At 46.4% G+C, this 23,749-nt stretch overlaps 1 protein-coding gene across 1 annotated transcript in view; it reads right to left on the bottom strand.

Annotated features, from left to right (window-relative positions):
* Positions 1–21,632, bottom strand: part of ACAD11 (acyl-CoA dehydrogenase family member 11) — a 61,956-nt gene extending 40,324 nt beyond the window's left edge. The window contains exons 1-5 of the mRNA XM_084858166.1: positions 21,415–21,632; positions 9,983–10,082; positions 8,050–8,175; positions 5,487–5,648; positions 1,343–1,507 (exon numbers count right to left, since the gene is read on the bottom strand). Coding sequence (XP_084714292.1) covers positions 1,343–1,507; positions 5,487–5,648; positions 8,050–8,175; positions 9,983–10,082; positions 21,415–21,551 — 690 coding nt within the window. The 5' untranslated portion in view covers positions 21,552–21,632. The remainder of the gene's footprint in view (positions 1–1,342; positions 1,508–5,486; positions 5,649–8,049; positions 8,176–9,982; positions 10,083–21,414) is intronic.
* Between the last annotated feature and the right edge of the window lie 2,117 nt (positions 21,633–23,749).

The raw sequence follows: 23,749 nt of genomic DNA, 5'->3' as shown, positions 1-23,749 counted from the left end.
TTATTATTTTGCAATGACAGATGGAGGTAAACCAGTTAAGCACAACCCCTTGGGCACTTGCCATGTACCAAACCCACTGGAATGAACAGGACTTGCACAAAAGCACAGATGTCCTCTTAAGTAGATGGTGGTTTGTGTCCCATATCATATGCTGGTACTCCATTGGAGGAGTTAATATTTTGCAGTCCAAAAGTACTTTAGTTTTGTAATCCACAGTGAAAATTTTAAAGCATAGCCTGGATCAAATATTGTTATGTTTGTGCAACAAATATACAGTCTTGGACTTTATTCTGCAGGTGTTGCACAATTTGTTATTTATGCAAGAAAGGTTTACCTTTCACTCACAAAACAGATGGCATAGAGATGTAAGAAGGGAGGTTTAAAAGAACCTCCCACAAAGTGATTAGATTACTACACAGATTTATTTACAGTAGGAACTAACAGGCAACTGGTTTTCTTTGTTCAGTTCAAACAACAAGGAGGTCACAAAGAAAATGTCCAGGAACTGCCTTCCATTTCTTCCTCATTTTGCAAGCACTTTATCTCACTTCCCCTCCTGCAAACACTGTGCAACACAGTGGAGGCTGGTGGCTCTGATGTCAATGGGGTGGTGAATCCACTCCAGGTTTCAGTCAGAACCAGCCAGAAGTCTAAAGGAGCTCCTTAGAGTTCTGACTGAAACCTGGAGCGGATTCTGTCCCAATGACATTGGAGCCATCAGCTTCCACTGATGCAGCATGTATGCAATCAGGAAGATGTTCCAAGCATGGCCATGTATTCTAGTGACCACTGACAGCACACAATTTCGCAATGTCCTTCACTGCGTGTTTATATGCCTCACCAAAGCTAAACCCTATCGTTCCATTAAGTCAGGGCGAAGTGCTGGGGGGGGGGTGTGCGTGTGTTCCCCCTAACAGTACCAGATTCCTTTCTCTTGCATCATTTGTAAAGCATTCCATAAACTTATCCTTGTTTCCCTGCTGCTGATCTCTCCAATTTGTTTAGGTCCCTTTTAAGGCTGATGACCCAAATTAAACAAATTGCACCAGGTCAACAGAGTAGGATTATGATCTCTTGGGTTGGATCCAGACTTACTCATACTTAGAATAGTCCTATTTATTTCAGTGGGTCTACTCTAAGTATGACTAAGTCTGGATCCAACTCCCTGTGCATTGCTCCTTATAACATAATCCAAAGTAGCATACAAACGTCTTTGGACTTCATCCTAGGATGGGGGAAAAGTGAGGCACGCAAAAAATAAAAGGAGCTACTTTGATACCAAACTTCCATACACATAGCACTGAACATGTAACTAGTGTAATTGAAGCCATGTGCAGGATACCTCTCTTGGGTGAAAGATGACATTATCTATTCTAAAGTCTCCATGGATCAATTTTTCTTCATCATCACCAGCTGGCAGGTTGTTCATTAACCATTCGGCTAACTCATTCATAGCTGGAATATCAGTATGAGCAGCTGCTTGATACTGTCTTCTCCAAGTGGAAACCTAAAAACAAACCCAAAGTAAAGTAAGACGTGGGAAGCTGGCAAAGATCTTCCTTTTTAGGGAGGCGTTTAATACATTGCTTTTATCATGCTGCTTTAATCCGCCTTGTCTTTTGAATATTTTAAATCTTTTGACTGCTGTTCCAGTATTTTATCTTTTGACTATTGTTGCACTCTTTAATCATCTGCTGCTTTTGTTTGTTTTAATGTTTAGCAGGGTTTTTTTCAATTGCAATAATGTTTTTAATTGTTACACTTGTGTTTTTTGTTGTTAGCTTCCATGAGCCTCCAGGCAGAAAGTCAGGATATCAATATTTCACATTAAATACCCTGAAAATGAATATATATATATGCCTGATAGAGAGATATAGTTGGGATCCAAAAAGCTGCTGGCCTCAGACAAGGGGCCAGTTTGCTAGGCCAGCAGAATATGTGACTTCTTTTCCTTGAACATCTGACCCTCATGCCATACTACAGATAGCTTGCAAAAGCCATTTGCCATGCAGAAAAGGCAGCACTGTTCTTTGAGAAAAACAAGTTGAAGCCCCATCAGGCACAATGGTTGCACATTTCTTTGAACCCTGTCTATACAAATAAGTAGCCTGATTTTAAAACACATTTCTGTGGAAGCAAGTCCTGTTGCCTTAGATGGAGTGCCCACATGGCAGCCTCCATATACATTTTGGTGCATTAGCGCAAAATTGGAGGTGCAGAAAAATGGACAAAGCAGACAGCTATCTCTTGCCGCTACTGAATGACAGAAGCCCGGTCATATAAACTGCGTGGCTCACGTTGGTCCCACAGGCACCCTGTCGGCAGATGGACAGCTCAGCAGCATGTGTGTAGATCTAACACAGGGGTGGGCGCCTTGTGGCCCTCCAGATGATTTGGCCTGCAACTCCTATCATCCTTCACCATTGGCCATTCTGCCTAGGGCTGATGGAAGTTATAGGCCGAAACATCTGCAGGATCACAAGTTGCCCATCTGATCTAACAACTTGGACGTGTACATGGTTCACATTCAACCCTCTTCATAACCACCTTGCAGGCAAGTATGTTTAGGGGGATCACAGGCAAAAATGTGGGCTTCGCTTTCCAAACAACTGAGATCAGAGGCTGTTTATTTATTAAATTTCTATGCCGCCCAATAGCCAAAGCTCCATACCTTTTCTGTGTTGATTAACTTCTTGACTTCTTGTTCATGTGCTCTGTGCCTCGGCCTGGAATGCTAAATTGCCATGGCTACTTGAGTGCATTTAATGAAGAAGAAAAATTGCCAAAGGATCAGAGATCACTCCAGCACTTCCAGTTTGATTAAATAAGTAACCAGCTGGTAAGAAAGTAAAATGTAGGCTGAATGTTATCAGTTCCATACACTGAAAATATCTAACATGTTTGCAGTCATGCTAAACTGGGGATGGGCAGACGTCAGGCTTGCTGGATCTACTTTGTTGTTTACTGGAACCCCAAGATCCACCAAGCAGAGCCTAGCACAACACTCAGAATTAAAGAATCTGAGCCCAGGAATTTATTTTGAGTGCCAGAACTGAATGGAACTCACTGTCCTTCCACATACAAAAATCCACTCCTGATTACCCCGAGTTTTCTTCATTTCACCAGTATAATTTAGGGGCATGGGGGAGAGGAATCATGTTGTAGCGGCTAAACCTCTTGAAGTTGCTAAAAACTCAGGAGGCATAAATCCTTGCCTATCTCCTGCAACTCACGCAGAGATCTACCTGTAGATCCAGATCTACTTTCTGCCCACCACCATGGTTTAGCGCCACATACATGAGCAGGAATGAGCAGTAGAGAACCTCAGGACCACTCATTGTCCCTCACCCCTCTCCTCCTTCCAAGTGGCTGAGAGGAGGAATTCAAAAGCTTTTGCATCCACTTGTAGTAAACCAATTTCTTGTGTCATCCAAACTAGGTTCTGGAATTAACATTAATTTATTAGTTTAAACAAGTCAAATTCAGAAAACATGGTTTGAAGCTGGCAAAGAGGTCCAGTGTCAGCACTTTGGAGTCCACCAGGGCTGCTGCTGCTTGCGACAGCATCCTTTATTTATTTATTTATTTATTTATTTTTAAAAAAACATTTATAGTCAGGGGGTGGGCAGGTGGCCTCCATTTTATTCCTGAAGTTATGGTGGCGCTATGTTTTAAGTAAGCTTAAACTGTGAAACTGCACATGCTCAGAGTATTTCTTTCTTAGCCAGGATTGACAAACTGTTCTTTGTTTCTTTGCTGCTCTAACACAGGGGTGAATACCTCATGGCCCTCCAGATGTTTTAGCCTACAACTCCCATGATCCCTCACCATTGGCTATACTGACTAGGGCTGATGGGAGTTATATGCCAAATCATCTGGAAGGCCACACACTGCTTATCCCAGCCGTAACATATTAGGAGTGCAGCAGCAGTTGTAAAGCATGGAATTGGAGGAGGGGGGAGAACATAATTTTAATTTTGTGCTTCACAACTGCAGTAATACACATGGCTGTCTAAAGGAGGTCTCCATACAATCATTAAGTCCAGGGTCTAAAATTACCTAGCTGCACCACTGACGATAAAACATGGTTAAGGGAAAACAAAGGCTTTTAAACTCCTCCTGGCCACGAAAGAGAAGGAAAGGAGAGCGCACACACCCAAGGCTCTCTGTGCCTCATTCCTGCTCATGCACACCATGCTAAGCCATGGTTTCGTGTAACATGAGAACGCGGCCACTATCTTAAACTGTGGCACCTCTTGCACCCGCATGTGCACCCACACAGGGACTTGCTTCACACAACACGAAAGCAAGAGCACAGGTTGAGTTTGGGTTGTTGCTGAACTGTGGGTTGCTGTTCAACTGTAGGTTGTTATGTTGCATGAACCCAGCAGCACTAACAAACTATAGTTTGTTAATCACAAACAAGCTAGAGTTCACAACCCAACAACAGACCATGGTTTCTCTTCATGGGTTCTGTGAACCCAGCCAGAGAGTTGCCTTAAAAAATCTGAAAGGCAACTGGGAGCAACTGTAGCTGCTGAACAAGCAAACGCATTTTCTGCAAATCTCACCTTCTCCCCAACATAGCTTGTAGATGTAAGAACTTACTCATCCCATGAGAACTCACGTTGCCCTCCCTTTGTGCCTTCTCCTATTATTTTTTCCCTAGCTCCACTAGGGATGTGCCTGAATTGGACAATGAATTGGTAGCTAAGACCAGCCATGAAGGGAGCAATCCTATGGCCACTAGACAGCAGCTAGATGGCCATAGGATATCTGGTTTTCCGGGAACTGACCTCCCCGCACTTCCGTGCTGCCTCCCGTCCTCCGTGCTTGCAAGAGGAATGCAGAGCGGCCGAAAAGGGGCGTGGCTGCGGGCATTCTGGGGCGGGGAGGGCTGAAATGCCTGTATGATGCATGTTTCGTACAGCAGCCTCCTCCCCCACTCCGCCCTCCTATAGTTAGACAGCCGCAATCGGCTGTCTAGCCGAAAAAGCAGGGCAGGAGAAGCACGGAGGGAACGATCCCCTCCGTGCTCCTCCTGCCCTGCTTTGGATAGGCGATCGCCTCTGAGGAGGCGGCTGCCTATCTGGATAAGATTGCTCCCTTACTGTTATTTTTATTAAAATAGGGGCAGACTGTCTTCTATCTATGAGGATGTTGAAGCAATACATAAAAGAAACATTAAAACAAATGTAAACAATAAAGCCAATTTAAGGAGACAATCAAATTAAGAACAGAGGACTAAAGGCTCCAAGAAAGTAAAACCAGCTGTAAACCTCTTATTGGAAGCCATCAAAACTCTGAGTGAGATAGAAATGCCTTTACTGCCTGTCAGAAGCTGAGCTTAAGCAATGTGTCGTGTTCTCCAGAATAATCACTCATCTAAGAGCCCCAAGGTTTATGAAGAAAAGTCATTCCCTCTGCCAGTTTCAAGGAAGTCAAAAGATTCGGTGGAAGGGGGAGGGGGTGTTGTTGATATTTACCTGTCTCTTACAGTAACCTGGTCCTCGCCCATAGCTTTCGAGCCCCAGCGAACTGACATTGAGTGAATGCAGCTGGGCCAGGGTTTCTGTTAGAGCTACATACAGAGCGGACCTTTCCGCTGGGGCTACTCCAGGTAATGCAATTTTTCGGAAGATGCGACCCTAAGGACATCACAAGTGAAGTATTAGATGGGAGAGAAGCAAATGGGGGGGGGGAATTACAGCTTTACTGCATGAGATGAATCCAGTATACCAGCATCGATGACAAATTCAGCGATTTATTTCTCTATTTCGGGGGTGCAGAACTTCAAGTGTGGGAGCCAAATCTGGCTTTCTGGGGTTCCCCAGAAGGCCCCACCCCTTTCCCCTCAACCATACCAATATGCTATTAGCCCTGCCCCTTTTGCATTTGGCACCACCCACCACTGGAATACAGCCCCCGAGAGTGGCATTTTCCAAAAGGAATTTGACTCTTGGGCTGAGAGAGGTTCTGCACCCCTACTCTATATAATTGGGGTTAGATCAAGACTTGCCCCCCCATGAATGAAGGGACTGTGATCTGGCAGAGGCTGAGGCACCCCAATGGAGGAAGGTGGGGCGATGTGATGGCTGTCAATTCCCCTTCCCCCCTGCAGGCCCCAGTGCCACCTCCCACACTGTGTTAGAGAGTCCCCCAACCCTCCTGACCAGCTTTCACATGGGGCTGCAGGGGGAAGGAGAAGCAGGAACATCCCATGAATGCAGTTCCTCTCCCAGGAAGTCTAGATCCAACCAACCTTTTGGTACTCAGGGGCATTTGAGACCCAGACATCCTGCTTCTCCCAAGTTGCACAATGAAGAATTGTCCCCAAGTAGATAAATTCAGCACTCCAACTAGGAACATTCTGAGAGTTATTGTGTGGGGCAAAAGGGAGTATTTCTAGAGAGAGAGTCTTGATTGTCTCCTAGGGAAATTCTATGCAGGCTAAACGTGAATGGAGTCTTGGACCTCATCTTAATAAGAGAAAAGATGTAGGGGATCATCATATGGGGGCAGAAATCCACATCAATACCAGGGCTTTCTCCATCCGGGTTCATCATGGGATTAGATCGGGCTCCTTTATACAGTTGTTTCTATCTGGTTATATTCCATTCCCTACCTTTTCACGGGATGGCTACTTTTCTGCGAAAAGCCGTTACATGCATTGGGGGCATTGTGCAATTTGCTCCCTGGTTCCTGCCTCTTTCCCTCTCCTTGCAGATTACTGGTGGTTTGGTTGTGATTGACATACAACGCAGGTGGACAGCAACCTCCACTGAACTGCCCAAACCCTTCCCCTATAGGTACCGGCTTCACAGCAAACTGCTGGCATGCCGGCCATTCTGTGTTGTGGAGCGAGCAGCCGAAGTTCAGAGCAAACGTCGGTGCTTTGCATTCAGTCACGGCATGGCGGCAAGCCAGCATGGCAGCAAGTCAGTACGCCAACATGCCTCCCCTCCGACATCACTGCCGTTGTCATTATGACAGCACCTCCAACAAACCAAACCAAACGCCCCTGGCCACACACAAACACGGTGGTTTCTTCACGCTATGGGAGAAATACACAGGGAAGTCATGGCATTCCTACTGCCCAGGCTGAAAAAATACTGCATTTTCCCCCCTTGGGGATAACACGGGATAGGCAGGGGAAAATGATGGGAAAATCACTGGAGGATTACAACGTCATGTAATGGACCCTCAAACTTCCGCAAATGGCCGATCATGAATGTGCAATAAATTGCAGGTGTTGAAATGCTCAAAGGCTACAACCCTATACCCTCTTACCTGGGAGAAAGCTCTATGTCACTCAATGGGACTTACTTTTGAGTAGACATGTATAGGATTGCACTGTTAATGGAAAAAGACAGGACAATTTGTTTCAATGCCTAAATATTAAAATTTAATTTTCATGACCAGTTATGGAGATTCTTCCAAGCTGTTGGAACTAAAGCCAGAATCCAAATAGACACTTCAGGCAAATCCAGCAGTGGGACATGCCATGGAGCACTTCTATTTCCCCTCTTCTAACTAGTAAGAGCTTTTAAGCATCCTGTTCACTTCAAAACTGGCTTGTCATCCAGCATGGAAACCTGCCGTTTGGGAAACAGAAGAACAAAGCCCCTCTTGAACACACGGAGCTATTTCTTTCTGTCTAAAAGGTATACCCCACATCTCATTGGCCAATGCCCTTCCCAGGTTGGTATACAAAAGACTTAAAAAATAGAAATATTGCAGAACAAAACAGCGTAGCACCAGGATACAAACGCCAACAGTAATAGTCATGATCACCACCACTACAACCACCATCTCTCACAGCACCTTCACTGAAGTTAAAACTTTAAAACAGGGCTGGGAAACCTGTGGCCACCCAGGTGTTGTTGGACTACAACCCCCATCACCCTTGTTGCCCATCTGACTGAGGCTGATGGGAGCTGGAAGGCCTCAGGCTCCTCACCCTGCATGGTTCTGTGCATTCTGGCCTAAATTTGCCCACAGGACATCAAAACTGTATGCAATCAATATAACTGCAACCAAAGTACTAACCTGTACATGTTGCATCACATAAAATTCCGTTCCGATCACAGAAACATCGCTGCAGTATAACAGGGGCTTGGGAACTGGGAATCCAGCTGCAAACAAGGCGTTCTGAACCTGATATTCTCTGTCAACCTGGAGCCAATATGGCAGGATGTACAAGCATGTGAACATGAAGAAGATCAGTGAGAGAAGGTAAGAGTGACAGAAATGCATTATTTATTTTACTTTATTTATATCCTGCCTTTCCACCAAAAAATGGTGCTCAAGGCAGCTAATAACAAAATGCAAATTAAAAACATAACATGATTAAAACATAATTAATTAAAACATAAGATGAAAACAAAGTAATGAAATTAAAAACACTAATGCACCAATCACCGCTGCTGTGCATTCTGTTTGCTTCAGTGTGGATTAATTAAATTTCAGTGTGGTTTTTAATTACATTAAAAACATAGGAATAAAAGAAATAAAGAGCACCCAACCAATTAAAATAACCAGCTTACATGCCAAAGGCCTGTCTGAATAAAAACATCTCCGCTGCTGGCAGAAGGACAACAAAGAATGGACCAACCTGGCCTCACTCTGCAGGGAGTTCCAGAGGCAGGGAGCAGCCACTGAGAAGGCCCCTCATGCCCTTCAAATCAGTGGAATTTAGAATCCAAGTAAGTGCACGATTCGACTATGTGTGTGATTTCAGCAAGAATGGCAGCACAATCCTATATATGCTTACTCAGTAGTAAGTCCCAATGAGTTCAATAGAATTATTTCCAGGCAAGCGTACATAAGACTGCAGTTTTAAGGGTGCAAACCTATGCCCCATTCCCTGGGAGCAGTGGTGTAGTGGAGGCAGGTCTTGCAGGGACGCAGCCTTGACACTTTTTCATTAGCAGGGACTCTGATGTCATCTGCCACCCCCCTCAGAATTCCCTGTTCCCTCTGAGTTTAGCTGTAATCCTTGCTGTAGCTGTGGAGGGAATGAATTTTCCAAGCAACAATATATTGTTCCACGTCGGAATGCAAAGCATTTGGGATTACTTGGTCTGGAATGAGCAATTAAGACCTTTTTGCTGTACCAAAGATGTGCTCCTGGTGGAGATGAAAACTCCTAGAACTGGTTTGCTGATATGGATCAACACAGCTGCCTGAAATTTTTGTACTGCCCTTGGAGACTATCACAATGAGCTCCTGCATTTCCAGATTTACCACTACACCACTGTATGTGTGTGTGTGCATGTGTGTGTATTCAATCCAACTGGGTGTGTGGACGTTTCTGTTGGAGGGGGAGTGGGGAGATATAATGAAGAAGCTTAGGGAAGGCTAATGGGTAATGTTGGGGCGCTACGGGACTGTACACGGGGGCTGTGTAAATTAGAAGGGATCTGTTCATGAGGGCTGAATTTAGAGACTGAAGATTCCATACAGTATCATATTTTGAAAACCCAAAATGTTTGTGAGTAAGTGAAAAAGATTTTAACACCCCTGCATTTTTTCTCAGATGTCCAATTGAAATACCACTGCCCTACAGCTACACTGTTTTTGGATCCCAGTTGAAGGCGGTATATCTTACAAGGTTGTATAACCTTAGAAGGGGGCGTGGCTGTGAGGAGGCGTGGCTGTGACTGTCACAAAGAGACCTGCACTTCTGAATTTGCCACTACACTGCCTGGGAGTAAGCCCCATTGAACAGGTAGACAGATATAGGATTGCACTGTAACAGAGCAACTCTGCAGGAGAATAACCTCCAGATTATCTACCTGGCTATAGCATTCACAAAACCTCAATGAAATGCAATGAAGACATGAGGAATTCAGTTAATCACATTCTTTGGCACATATAGAAACGATATTTGCTCATGCTGGCCATGTTAAGTCTTTCCAAATGAAAGCCAAAGTGCAATCATATCTCATTAAGGGATTGGTTACAACTAACTTTGCCCTACCTTGTGAGCATGAGGTAGGAGAGGGCCGTGAGGTTTCTTCCGAAGCACGTAGGCCTGAAGGCCTTTCTTCAGGTAAAAAGTTGGGTTTGACTGTCCCAAGCTATGTGAGCAAAGATACGTATTAATGAAGAATGGGCATTGGCCAGAGACAGCTTCAGACACTTTACATCCCATTTTATTTCATTTGGAACCATTTCCTCATGCACTTTATTAATACTTTGGTGGCAGAGAATCAGTAAAAATGCTGATCTTTATAGGGTCAACTCCAGTTTCAAAACAAAACATGCAGACTTTTGAGCCACATAGGCTCTTGATCAGGTATATTTTTATTTTATTTATTTTATTTAAAAAGAAATGTCTTGGCTGCCTTTCAGGGCGGAAGCCCTCCCAAGGCAGCTCACAGGAATAAGATAAATAAAAACAGTTAAAATATTAAAACTAATTAAAACATAAACACAATAAAATAGTGAAAAAAAGCAACAATAAAAGCTGACAATAAAACTAACAACAACAGTAAAACAGCAACAACAGCAATCATATCAAGTCATGGTAAAATAATGCGTTTTCAAGGCCTTCTTAAAAGCCTGCAGTGACGGAGCATGGTGGACCTCCGATGGCAATTTGTTCCAAAGGTGTGGGGCCACTGCAAAGAAAGCCCTCTCACGTGTGGTCACCCACCTAACTGCTCTCACAGGTGGGCGAATGAGAAGGGCCTCTCTTTCAAATCTTAAAACGGAAGCAGGCTGATTTGGGTGAAGGCGGTCCTTCAAGTAATGTGGTCCCAAACCGTTTAAGGCTTTAAAGGTCAAAAACTACGGAGGTACGAAATTGGCCTTACCTGGCTCCGCCGGGTTCCACTCGGGGGGGAGGCGCTCTGTCCCTCCCCCCGGAATCCTAGCAGGCCGGCTCCGCTCTGTGGGGATTCTGCAGAGCTGCCAGCCAGCTCTGCCAGCAGCCGGACCTCCGGCCGCTGGCTAGCAGGGACGCAAATGGCGGCGGCCATAACCGCCGCCATTTGCGTCCCTGTAGTCAGCCGTGATAGGCTACGTAAATCTACGTAAGTCCGCTACGCTATTTGCGTTTCCCCTTATTTTCGCCGTCTTAGTCTACGTAAATATTTACGTAGACTAAGGCGGGCCAAAATAAGGAATGCAAATGGCGGCGGCCATAGCCGCTGCCATTTGCGTACGCGTGTTTTGTTTTTAAAGTCAGAAGTGATTGGCTACGTAAAGATTTACGTAGCCTATCACGTCGTTGTTGTTGTTTTTTTTAAACCTAGCCATGATAGGCTATGTAAATCTTTACGTAGCCTATCACGTCTTTTTTTTTCTTTTTTTTCCAAGACTGGAAATGGCGGCGGTGGCAGCCGGTCGGAAGATCAGCTGCCGGAGCCGCCGCCGCCGCCCGGAAGATCCACCCCAGGTAAGTCTTGTCCCGGGGGGGATCCGCGGGGGGGTGGCAGGCCGTTCCGCCACGGAGTTCGGGGGGCCTAATGCACTGGCATTCAGCCTCACCGAGATCCATGGTGGAATTCTCTGCCATCCCTATCAAAAACAGCACTTTAAACTGGGCTCGAAACACACTGGTAACCAGTGCAGCTGGTGCAGTATAGGCATTATGTGATCAAATCACCTCACGATATCGGACCCACCAATACTCAGAGGCCATATTCTGCACAAGCTGGCATTTCTGAACTGTCTTCAAAGGCAGCCCAAAGTACAGCACATTACAGTAGTCTAGCCTGGATGTCACTAGTGCGTGGATAACTGAGGCAAGGTCTGTCCACCCCAGATAGGCGTACCAGCCTAAGCTGGTAAAAAGCACTCCTGGACACCGCAGCCACCAAGACTTCTGCAGTGAGCTCAGAGTCCAGGAGGACTCCCAGACTGTACACTAGGTCTTTTAGGGGGAGTGAAACCCCATCTAAGACCAGTTGTAAACCTCCATCTGAAGTAGTTGTTTCCCAACCCACAGTACCTCCGTCTTGTCTGGATTAAGTTTGAGCTTGTTCACCCTCATCCATCCCAAAACATCCTCCAGACACTGGTTCAAGAGTTCCCCAGCCCCCCTGGGATGTGCAGATGGAAACGAGAGGCAGAGCTGAGTATCATCCTCATATTGATGACATTTCAGCCCAAACCTCCTGATGACTCCCCCCAGTGGTTTCATGTAGATGTTAAAAAGCATGGGGGACAAGATAGAACCTTGCGGCATCCCACAGGCTAATGGCCACGGGGTGGAACCGAAGTCCCCAGCACCACCTTCTGAGACCGCTCCTCCAGAAAGGACTGGAACCGCTTTAAAACTGTGCCCCCCAAGCCCAGTCCAGATAAACGAACCAGAAGGATGGTTGATGAAAGACAAAGATAAAGGAAACTGTAGTGTCTTCAAGCCATCGGAAGCACTGTGTGGGGCTCCAGAGAAGGAGCATCTTGTACAGCAGACATTGAGACGCTCCAGCCTCTGAACCAAACTTCGCCTGCCAGTCCTCTGCATCCAGCCCATGAAGGCTGCCTGTGGGGCCCCTCCCTGAAGTCCTCAGAGAAAGGAAAGGGGTTAGGAGAGCACCTCCATATGGGAAATGTGAGGGCCAAATAAAGCCAATTCACTGAGGAGCCCATGCTTCAGAGCTCTCCTGACCACATTCCCAGGGGCTCATCACTTGCCCCCCTCCTTTCCTGAATGTGTGAGTGAATGTAAGGGAGCGTGTGGGGGGGGGAACGTGCCAGGAGTAGCTCCGCCCACTGCTCTCATGTGGCCTCCGACATCCTCACTCAGCCAGTTCGGACCTCGGCGTGAAAAAGAATCCCCACAAAGGCTAAACATGTTCCCCCTAACAGTGCACAATCACTCAGTGCCAGACCTGAACATTTCTGGCAGTGGCTGGCAACAAGATCCTCCATGTGATTCAGGGGTTCCACACGATAAACTCGACACCACATGTTCTGCCTCCATGTGGACCTGCTACTGCCCTGCCGAGCCTTTGCAAGCAGCTCCTGCATAGGTGGTGTAACACGTGATGTCTCCCCCAGCAACTTTTCCAAAAGACTTCATCACTTTCATCCTTTTCCCTGTTCTTCACTGACAAATCACCTTATGCCAGTGGGATAGAAACCACCACTGATGATGGAGGTGTCAGAAGAAAGCAAGATCAGCATGGAAGTCAGTGTAATGTACACTTTGATCTGGGCTGGGGAGCATTCTGTCCCTCTCTCCCAAAGGGTAGGAATACGTCTAATGGGCTTAAGTTTTAGGAAGGTCGATTTTGGGTCAACATTAGAATCATAGAATGGTAGGGTTGGAAGGGGCCTACAAGGCCATCAAGTCCAACCCCCTGCTCAGTGCAGGAATCCAAGTCAGAGCATCCCTGACTGATGGCTGTCCAGCCTTGTCTTGAACGCCTCCAGTGTGGGAGAGCCCACCACCTCCCTAGGGAATTGGTTCCATTGTCGTATTGCTCTAACAGTCAGGATGTTTTTCCTGATATTCAGCCGGAATCTGGCTTCCTGTAACTTGAGCCCATTATTCCGTGTCCTGCACTCTGGGATGATCAAGAAGAGATCCTGGCCTTCCTTTCTGTGACAACCTTTCAAGTATTTGAAGACCGCTATCGTATCTCCCCTCAGTCTTCTCTTCTCAAGGCTAAACATGCCCAGTTCTTTCAGTCTCTCCTCATAGGGCTTTGTTTCCAGTCCCCTGATCATCTTCATTGCCCTCCTCTGAACCCTCTCCAGTTTGTCTGCATCCTTCTTAAAGTGTGGTGCCCAGAACTGGACACAGTACTCCAGATGAGGCCTAACCAGTGCTGAGTAGAGGGGAACTAGTACTTCCTGGGATTTGGAAGCTATGCTTCTATTAATGCAGCCCAAAATAGCAATTGCCTTTTTTGCAGCCACATCACATTGCTGGCTCATATTCAGCTTGTGATCGACAACAATTCCAAGATCCTTCTCTCTTGTCGTGTTGTTGAGCCACATATCCCCCATTTTTCCTAGGTGCATTTGGTTTCTTTTTCCGAGGTGCAGAACTTGGCATTTATCCCTATTAAATGTCATTCTGTTGTTTTCTGCCCAGTGCTCCAGTCTATCCAGATCACTTTGAATTTTGTTTCTGTCTTCCAAAGTATTAGCTATCCCGCCCAATTTGGCGTCATCTGCAAATTTTATCAGCATTCCCTGCACTTCCTCCTCCAAGTCATTAATAAAAATGTTGAAGAGCACTGGGCCCAGGACTGAGCCCTGCGGTACCCCACTTGTTGCCTCTCCCCAGTTTGAGAAGGTCCCATTGATAAGCACTCTTTGAGTCCGATTCTGTAGCCAACTGTGGATCCACCGGATCGTTGTTTCATCTAGCCCACTTTGAGCTAGTTTGCTCATCAGGATATCATGGGGCACTTTGTCGAAAGCTTTGCTGAAGTCGAGGTATATGATGTCTACAGCATTCTCATGGTCCACAAGTGAGGTTACTTGATCAAAAAATGAAATCAGATTCGGCTGGCAGGACTTGTTTTTGACAAATCCATGTTGTCTTCGAGTCATCACTGCATTGTTTTCAAGGTGCTTCCAGATGGATTGCTTTATCATCTGCTCCAGAATTTTCCCAGGGATTGATGTCAGACTGACTGGTCTGTAGTTCCCAGGTTTCTCCTTTTTACCCTTTTTGAAGATAGGGACAACATTAGCCCTCCTCCAGTCATCTGGCACTTCCCCCGTCCTCCATGATTTCTCAAAGAGAATAGACAGCGGTTCTGAGAGTTCTTCTGTCAGTTCTTTTATTACTCTAGGATGTAGTTCCTCTGGCCCTGGAGATTTGAACTCATTCAAAGTAATTAGGTGTTCCTTGACCATATGCCTATCGATCTCAAGCTGCACTCCTGCCCCTTCAGCCTGTACTTCGCCTTTGCCAGGGGGGTCATAGACCTTCTTTTGGGAGAAGACTGAGCCAAAGTAGGAATTGAGCACCTCTGCCTTTTCTTTGTCATCTGTTATTGTTTTGCCTTCCTTATTTAATAGATGAACAACCATTTCTTTCCTCTGCCTTTTACTATGCACGTAGCTGAAGAAAGCCTTTCTGTTGTTTTTAGCATCCCTCGCTAACCTCAGCTCGTTCTCAGCTTTAGCCTTCCTGACTAAAAGCCTTCATCCCTGCAATTCTGTGCTACCTGCCTGTACTCTTCCTTTGTTGCTTGGCCTTCTTTCCACTTCCCATATGTGTCCTTTTTTGTTTTCAGGTCATCCCTAAGCTTTTTGTGAAGCCACACTGGCTTCTTCTGTTGTCTTCCACCTTTTCTTCTTGTTGGAATTGTTTGTAATTGTGCCTTGAGAATTTCCTTTTTTAAAACTCCCACCCATCTTGGACTCCTTTTCTCGTTGGCGTCGCTTGCCATGGGACCTTAGTGATCATTGTTCTGAGTTTACTAAAATCAGCTTTCCTAAAATCCAGGGTACGCGTTTGACTACACTCAGCTTTTGCTTCCCTTAGAACCAAGAACTCAAGTACAACATAGTCGCTTTCCCCCACAGTTCCTGTAACTACTACTTTATCCACTAAGTCATTTCTGTTGGTTAGGATCAAGTCAAGGATAGCCGTTCCTCTAGTTCCTTCTTCTACTTTCTGTAGGAGGAAGTTATCCGCCACACAAGTCAGGAATTTCCTGGAGGGGCCATGTTTTGCAGAATTTGTCTCCCAACAAATATCGGGGAAATTGAAGTCCCCCATTACTACTACGTCATGCTTCCTTAAAACATTGGTTATTTGCTTTTCAAAAGTTTCATCCTCGTCTTCTCCTTGATTGGGTGGCTGGTAGTAGACTCCGACCATCAGGTTCCTTTTATTCTTTGCTCCATTTATTTTGATCCAGATGCTCTCAATGGGGCTACCAAGCTCATCCTCCTGTATTTCTGTGCAGAGATATGTCTTTTTCACATACAGTGCAACCCTACCTCCCTTTCTGTTCCTCCTATTCTTTTGGAACAAGTTATATCCTTCAAGTGCTGTATTCCAGTCATGAGAGTCATCCCACCAAGTCTCAGTTATACCTATCAAGTCATAATTTCCCTCTTGTATTAAGAGTTCAAGTTCGTTCTGTTTGTTTCCCATACTCTGGGCATTAGTATATAGACATCGAAGACCATATGCTTCATAGTCTGGCTTCCTTCCTACATGTCGGAAGACTATTATTGGGCGCTATCAGAGCTGTTCCCTCTGTTGCAGTGCATGCGCCTACATCCATTGTTACCCCCAACTTTACATCTCCCTTCCCTGTGGGATTCAGTTTAAAGCCCTCCTGATGAAGTTCTTCATGCTGTGGCCAAATTTTAGGGTTCCCAAAGTTTAGGGAAACTTCTTGACAGTAAGGATGCTTCCAGACAAGGCTTTTATTGGGCCGTCGCCCTGCCGCATTCACAGAATTTTATGGAGGGTTTAGACGTTGTTGTTTCCACTCATAACCCTCCTGTGTTTTCTCACTGCTTCTTCCATCTTTTTTCTTACTGCAGAAAATTTGTTAAGCTGCGCAGTGTCTTCCAATAGGCAGCACTAGGAGCCCTCTGTCTGGAAGCACCCTAAGAGCTGTTTGACTGTGGCTGATGGAGGGTGGGCTCTCCCTTCGCCCCTGCTGGGCAGGGCCAGCCCTGCTGTTGGGGATGCTGTAACTCTGAATTCCCTGAACTGAGCAGGATGTTGGACTAGATGCCCTACAAGGCCCCTTCCAACTCTATGATGCTAACAGGGGAACTTGGTTGAGCTTTTACAAAGCCTCTGCATTGATTATGATTAACTGAAACTATGAATCCATAGGGCTGTCAACTTTAACAGCTAGGAAAACAAATAAACAGGCAATCAGCAGGTGGACCTTTTCCTGACATGGAAATGTAGTGAGGAATACAACAGAAGCCGTATCGGGGTCAAAAAACCATAGATCTAACAAATTTACCTCATCTAGGAGGGTTAAAACAGTGGGTGCATAGAAGAACAACCATACCTATGAAGTTCTCCAGTTAAAACACTTACACATGAAGATTTCTTTGTTAATAAAAGCAACACATATTTGGCCTAGATGCTAACTAAGCAATTGACATTCAGAGCATGTACCATCATGATTTAAGGAGCTCTCCCACTAAAACCAAGAAACCTCCCAGATATCTCTCTCTCCCTCTTACTGAAGGGTGAAGGAAAAGAGCTTGTAAGCAAAATGCAGTCTGTCTGTCTCTATATGGCTTTAGAGAGCAACGATTCAATTCTATAACTCCCACTCCCCCCGCAAAGTTAAATAGTCCTTGAAAACAACTCATTTATTGCCTGTAGGATAGTTACTTCTGAGTGAACTAACAATTAACTTGGTTACAAAACTAGTTAGGTACAACTTCAGTAGATAACAATATCTTCCACCCATTTGGATTTGATCAAACACAAGCAGAATAGGCAAGTCAGTAATGCATACTCTAACTCTACATTATTTAGTATTGCTGTAAAATTGGAAGTTTGGACAGGAGAGGGTTAATGGATCCAGGAGTGCTGTTGGGGACTGCTTTGATCGCCTTGCAAATTTGGGGTTTCTCTTTCTGCCACTAGAAGTCTGTGAAGGAAACAAAGGACTGGAGGACTGCAGTTGGAACCGTGGTGTAGTGGAGCAAGATCTCACAAGGATGGTGCCCACACTTTTTGATTAACAGGGACTAGGGATGGCGGAGAATTTCTCCCCGAATCTTCGGGAGGCCGAGCGCCGAGGCATTCGGCCCCCTGAAAGTGTTGGGGAAATTCTCCGCCAGCCCCCCCCCCCCCGGGATGGGACTTACCTTCAGCGCATGACCCTCTCGGTGGCGGGTCCCAGCGGCGGTTCAGCGGGGGCGGCGGCCGGTCTCCCGACCGGCTGCCGCCGCCGCCACCATTACAAAACAAAAAGTTAAAAAAAAAAAACACACACACCCATGATAGGCTAAGTGACGATTTACGTAGCCTATCATGGCTAGATTTCTAAAGTCAGCCGTGATAGGCTATGTAAATCGTCACGTAGCCTATCACGGGTGACTTTGGGGGAAAAAAAAAAGCGCGTACGCAAATGGCAGTGGCCCATGGGCACCGCCATTTGTGTTCCTTATTTTGGCACGTCTAGTCTACGTAAAGATTTACGTAGACTACGGAGAAAATAAGGGAACGCTATTTGCGTTGCCCTTATTTTCGCTGTGGTCTACGTAAATCTTTACGTAGACTAGACGTGCCAAAATAAGGAACGCAAATGGCGGCGCCCATGGGCCGCTGCCATTTGCGTATGCGCTTTTTTTTTTTCCAAAGTCACCCGTGATACGTAGCCTATCACGGCTGACTTTGGAAATCTAGCTGTGATAGGCTACAGTAATCGTTACGTAGCCTATCACGGGGGGGGGGGGTTGTTGGGTTTTTTTTACTTTTTCTTTCGCGGCCTGAATTTCGGCCGGGCGAAGCGGGACGCCTCCCTCCCCTCGCCTGAACTTCGGGGGGAGAAACGAAGCGCCTCTCCCCCACCGCGAATCACCCCTGCGAAAAGGTAAGTGACTTTCGTACATCCCTAACAGGGACACTGCCAATATCTGCCCCCGCCACCCACCCAAATGTTCTACTCCCTTTGAGCTTAGCATTTTGGCTTGGCCTTCGGTAGGCAGTTAAGATCCATTCGTTTTACTAAAGGCCTGCTCCTGCTGGAAATGAAACTGCTAGAATTGATTTGTTGATGTGGGTCAACCCAGCTGCCTGCATTTTATGGACTCCCCTTAGGGTCGTGGTTATGGGGGCTGTCATGATGAGCGCCTGAACTGCAGAATTCACTGCCACATCACTGTTTTGGAATGTGGCTGAGAAAGACACAGGGGAGTTTGGGCTATGTAAGCATCTTGGGGCACAATCTTATGCCCAGGTAAGCACTGCACTCCTGGAACTTCTCACTGCTCAAGAGATGTGGCATAACAGTATATCACAGCTTCTCCTAGCCAGGTGCCCTCTAGATGTGTCAGACTACAACTCCCAACTGGGGAGATGCTGGGAGTTGTAGTCTGACCAGTGGTGTGGTGGAGGCAGGGCTCGCACTTTTTCATTAGCAGGGACTCTGATGTCATCTGCCACCCCCCCCCCCACAATTCCCTGTTCCCTCTGAGCTAAGCTGCAATCCTCACCATAGCTGTGGGGGGAATGAATTTTCCAAGCAACAATATATTGTTCCATATTGGAATGCAAAGGATTTGGGATTACTTGATCTGGAATGGGCAATTAAGACCTATTCGCTTTACCAGAGATGTGCTCCTGGTGGAGATGAAAACTCCTAAAACTGGTTTGTTGATATGGATCGATGCAGCTGCCTGAAATTTTTGGACTGCCCTTGGAGACTGTCACAATGGGCTCCTGCATTTCCAAATTTACCACTACACCACTCTGTGTGTGTGTGTGTGTGTGTAGTTCAATCCAGCTGGGTGCATGGACGTTTCTGTTGGAGCGGGAGGGAGGAGATATAATGGAGGAGCCTAGGGAAGGCTAATGGGTAATGTTGGGGCACTAAGGGAGTGTGCAAGGGGGCTGTTTAAATGAGAAGGGATCGGTCCATGAGGGCTGAGTGGAGAGGGTGAAGCTTCCATAGAGTATCATATTTTGAAAACCTAAAATGTTTGTGTTTGAGTGAGTGGGTGGGTGAAAAAGATTAACATCCCTGCATTTTTTCTCAGACGTCCAGTTGAGATACCCCTGCCTTCCTCTCAGCTGCACTGTTTTTGGATCCCAGCTGAAGGCTGTATATCTTACAAGGTTGTAGGATCTTAGAAGGGGCGTGGCTGTGAGGGGGCGTGGCTGTCAGGAAAGGGCCCTGCGCATCTGGATTTGCCACTACACTACTGAGTCCGATACAACTGGGGGGCACCAGGTTGGGGCAGGCTAGAATATAACTTTATTTATTTATTTATTTCTATACAACACACAATAAAACAATTTAAAATATATAAAACGTTAAAACCACAATATAACAATACAACCACAGTAAAACCTAGCAGCAGTGCAGGAGTTTAAAATACAGATTTAAAACAGCAAAGATAAAAATTTAGAAAGCTAAAATGCTGAAATGCCTGGGAAAATAAAAAGGTCTTCACCTGGCGCCGAAAGGAATACAATGTAGGTGCCAGGCGAACCTCACTAGGGAGCTCATTCCAGAGCCGGGGTTCCACAGCAGAAAAAGCCCTCCTCCTAGTAGCCACCCGCCTCACTTCCTTTGGCAGGGGCTCACGGAGAAGGGCCGCTGACAATGATCTTAAGGTCCGGGCAGGCACATATGGGAGGAGGCGATCCTTCAGGTAACCTGGCCCCAAGCCGTTAAGGGCTTTGAATGTTAACATCAGCACTTTCAATTCGGCCCGGAAATGGACTGGCAGCCAGTGCAGCTGGAAAAGTACTGGCGTAATATGAGCTTGCAGGCCAGTCCCTGTTAACAATCTTGCTGCCCTATTTTGGACCAGCTGAAGTTTCCAGACCGTTTTCAAAGGCAGCCCCACGTATAACGCATTGCAGTAATCCAGACGAGAAGTTATCAGAGCATGGATAACTGTAGCTAGGCTATCTCTGTCCAGATAAGGGCGTAGTCGGTATACCAGCCGAAGCTGATAAAAAGTGCTCCGTGCCACTGAGTTCACCTGTGCCTCAAGTGACAGTTCTGGATCCAAGAGCACCCCCAAACTACGAACCTGATCCTTTAGGGGGAGTGCAACCCCCTCCAGAACAGGTTGAATATCACCTAGCCAGGCAGACGAACCACCCACTAACAGTACCTCCGTCTTGTCTGGATTGAGTTTCAGTTTATTGGCCCTCATCCAGTCCATTACCGTGCCCAGGCCCTGATTCAGAACAGCCACTGCCTCACCTGGTTTTGATGAGAGAGGTAGACTTTAATGTCACGTGTTGGTGACTGGGGAGGGGGTAAAGGAGAAACCATGGGAAATGGCGCATTACTGATCTATGTTCTACACCACCAATAGTATAATTGCGATGGGGGCGTTCGTATGGGTTTGGGGGTTTTAAATCTTGAAAACATTTCAATAAACGAATCAACCAACCACTCAGTTCTCGGGACCAACCACGTCCCGCAAAGTTTGCAGAGGCCGGGTTCAGAGGTGAAGGGCGGTGCGGTGCGGTGCACAGCACCAAGTCAGGCCATGGCGCAACACTTCAGCAGCCGCGGTCGTTGCTGCGGTCAGTATGGGGTTTCCGTGGAAGGCTCGCGGCGCGATCTTTGCCCGGCCGGGCCAGGCCCAGTCGCTGCCGGCTGCCGTCCGCTCTCCCCGTCTCTGCTCTCGGGGGGGTCGAAGCGGCGATCTCCCGCGCGCCTGCACCTGGGAGCAGCCGATGCCCCGCGTCCAGCGGGGCCTGCCTCGGACTGCGTGCGCGCGGCGAGGCTGGCGCGCGGCGGCGCGGGCGGCCCTTACCTGTACTGCCTGACCGTCAGCGCTTCGGAGGGCTGCAGGGGGAACCCGGGCAGGTGCCGGCCCAGGTACCTCTCCAAGGCGCCCTGGTCGAAGCGGTGCCGGCCCCGCACTTCAGTCGTATCGGGCTCGCTTGCCATTGTCGGCTCCCTTCTGCAGCGGAGGCAGCCGCGCTCGCCGCTCCCCGCTTCGCCGCCCGGTCGCGAACAGCCCTGCGGGGCAAAGGTGGCGGCGGCGAGCTACGCAAAGAGCCTAGCGCCTCCAGCTTTGCGGGGGGAAGGAGGCTCTTTCCCTTGCCGCGCAATCTCCGTACCAAGAACGCAAGAAGCGTACGCTGTTGGGAAGGCGTCCAGACCAGGGGCGTTTGTTGTTGTTGTTGTTGTTCAGTCGTTCAGTCGTGTCCGACTCTTCGTGACCCCGTGGACCATAAGATCCGGGGCACAGGCCCATAACACAAATGTGCGCGCGCGCGCGCGTGTGTGTGTATATATATATATATACATACATACACATACATACATACATACATCTACACACACACACACATACATACATATACATATATACACACACACACATATATATATATATATATACACACACACACATATATATATACATATATACATACATACATACACACACGTACACGAGTCTAAGCGCACATCTAATATGTGTGTGTATGTGCATGCGGTGTGCGTATAGATTACATACATAAGAAGTGCACATCTAATATGTGTGTGTGTGTGTGTGCATGCGGTGTGCGTATAGATTACATACGTACATACGAAGCGCACGTCCTTTAACAAGCACACATCTAATGTGTGTGTGAGCATGCGGTGTGCATATAGATTACATACATATGAAGTGCACGTCTAATATGTGTGTATGTGTGCATGTGGTGTGCGTATAGATTACATACATACGTACGAAGCTCACGTCTTCCTTGAACAAGCGCACGTCTAATATGTGTGTGTGTGGTGTGTGTGTGCATGGAGTGTGCTTGTGTGTGTGTGTGTGTGTGTGTATAGATTACATACATACATACGAAGTGTGCACTGACCCCCCCACCCCACTTCAACTCAAACCCCGATTCAGCATTTTGGAAAGCTTCTGCTTGGGCCAATTTGTAGTCAGACCACCTCAGCTCAGCACCAAACCTGAGTCAATGTTTGGAAAGATTAATCTTTATGTTTCCTGTTGACTACTATGGGAAATTAGAAAAAAATGTAACTTTTTTCTCTTGGTCAGAACTGGATAATAATTTCAGCCCACTAGAAATATATTTACAAAATATAAACCCTGCACCTGCCCAATGCCAGAAAAATAGGTGCAGGGTTTATATTTTGATTTTTAAAAAAAAAAGGGAACTGCCAATAACATTTTAATTCCTTGGAAGAATTGGATAAAAATTTCAGAATTCATTGCTCTGTCAGAGAAGATCATGTCTGTCAAATTTCAGAATGATAGCCACAAGGGTTTTTGTGCAAGGGTGGCCTTGACATTTTGAGGCCTCCAAAAGAAGACATACTAATCTCCCTATGTTCCTTGTTGACCATTGTTCTGAAAATTACAGACAGCCTAGAGGTGTCCCTAAGTAAGAAACCAGCAAAGTTTCAGAAGGATAGGTGCAGCAGTTCATGTGGAAGGGGAGTTCTCCAACTTGGGAGAGGGAGTGATTTGCTTTCCCTTCCATTCACCTCTTCCCCAATAGTTTTTGGGTAAATTTGTATGAAAATGCACATGTCATTAGAGGTGTCCCCCAAGCAAGAAACCTGCAATTTTCTGAAGGATATACATGCATGCAACTTTAGAATGACTAGAATTTATTTACATTTCACCAAAGTTAGCAACATGGGTGGGAAGGTGATACAGCACTCATGTCCTGCTTGTGAGTTTTCCCATGGGCATCTGTTTGCCACTGTCTGAACAGAATGCTGGACTGGATGGACCTTGGTCTGATGCAGTATGGCTCTTCTTATGTTCTTAAATATAGAATGCTTCTGAGCATGTGCAGAATGTTTTTCTTTCACCACTGGGCACTTAGATTCTCCCCCTATCAATTCTATTCCCCTCCATGCAACCATCTCTTCCCATCTTACCACCTTCTAGCAACTCTTCATAAAAACAGATGTCTTGTTTCGTTCAACTCCTCTCTACCCCTTCCTTGTTATGCACAAGCTCTCATTGTATTGTCTTCCTCATAACTTCATTTGTGCTGAAACTTCACCAGGATTCAGCCAATGAGTCTGTTTTCAAAACTAAGGCTAAGTTAGTTAGCAAAACTTAGTTAGCTAAGTTAGTTACCTCCCTGCAAAAGTAACTTGTGCTGGAATCC

The sequence above is a fragment of the Heloderma suspectum genome, chromosome 5, assembly GCF_057233095.1.
Source record: "Heloderma suspectum isolate Gila_16-S chromosome 5, 16-S_ref, whole genome shotgun sequence".
NCBI classification, from domain to species: domain Eukaryota; kingdom Metazoa; phylum Chordata; class Lepidosauria; order Squamata; family Helodermatidae; genus Heloderma; species Heloderma suspectum.
Note: the sequence above shows the minus strand (reverse complement) of the source record. Positions and strands in the feature narration are given on the sequence as shown.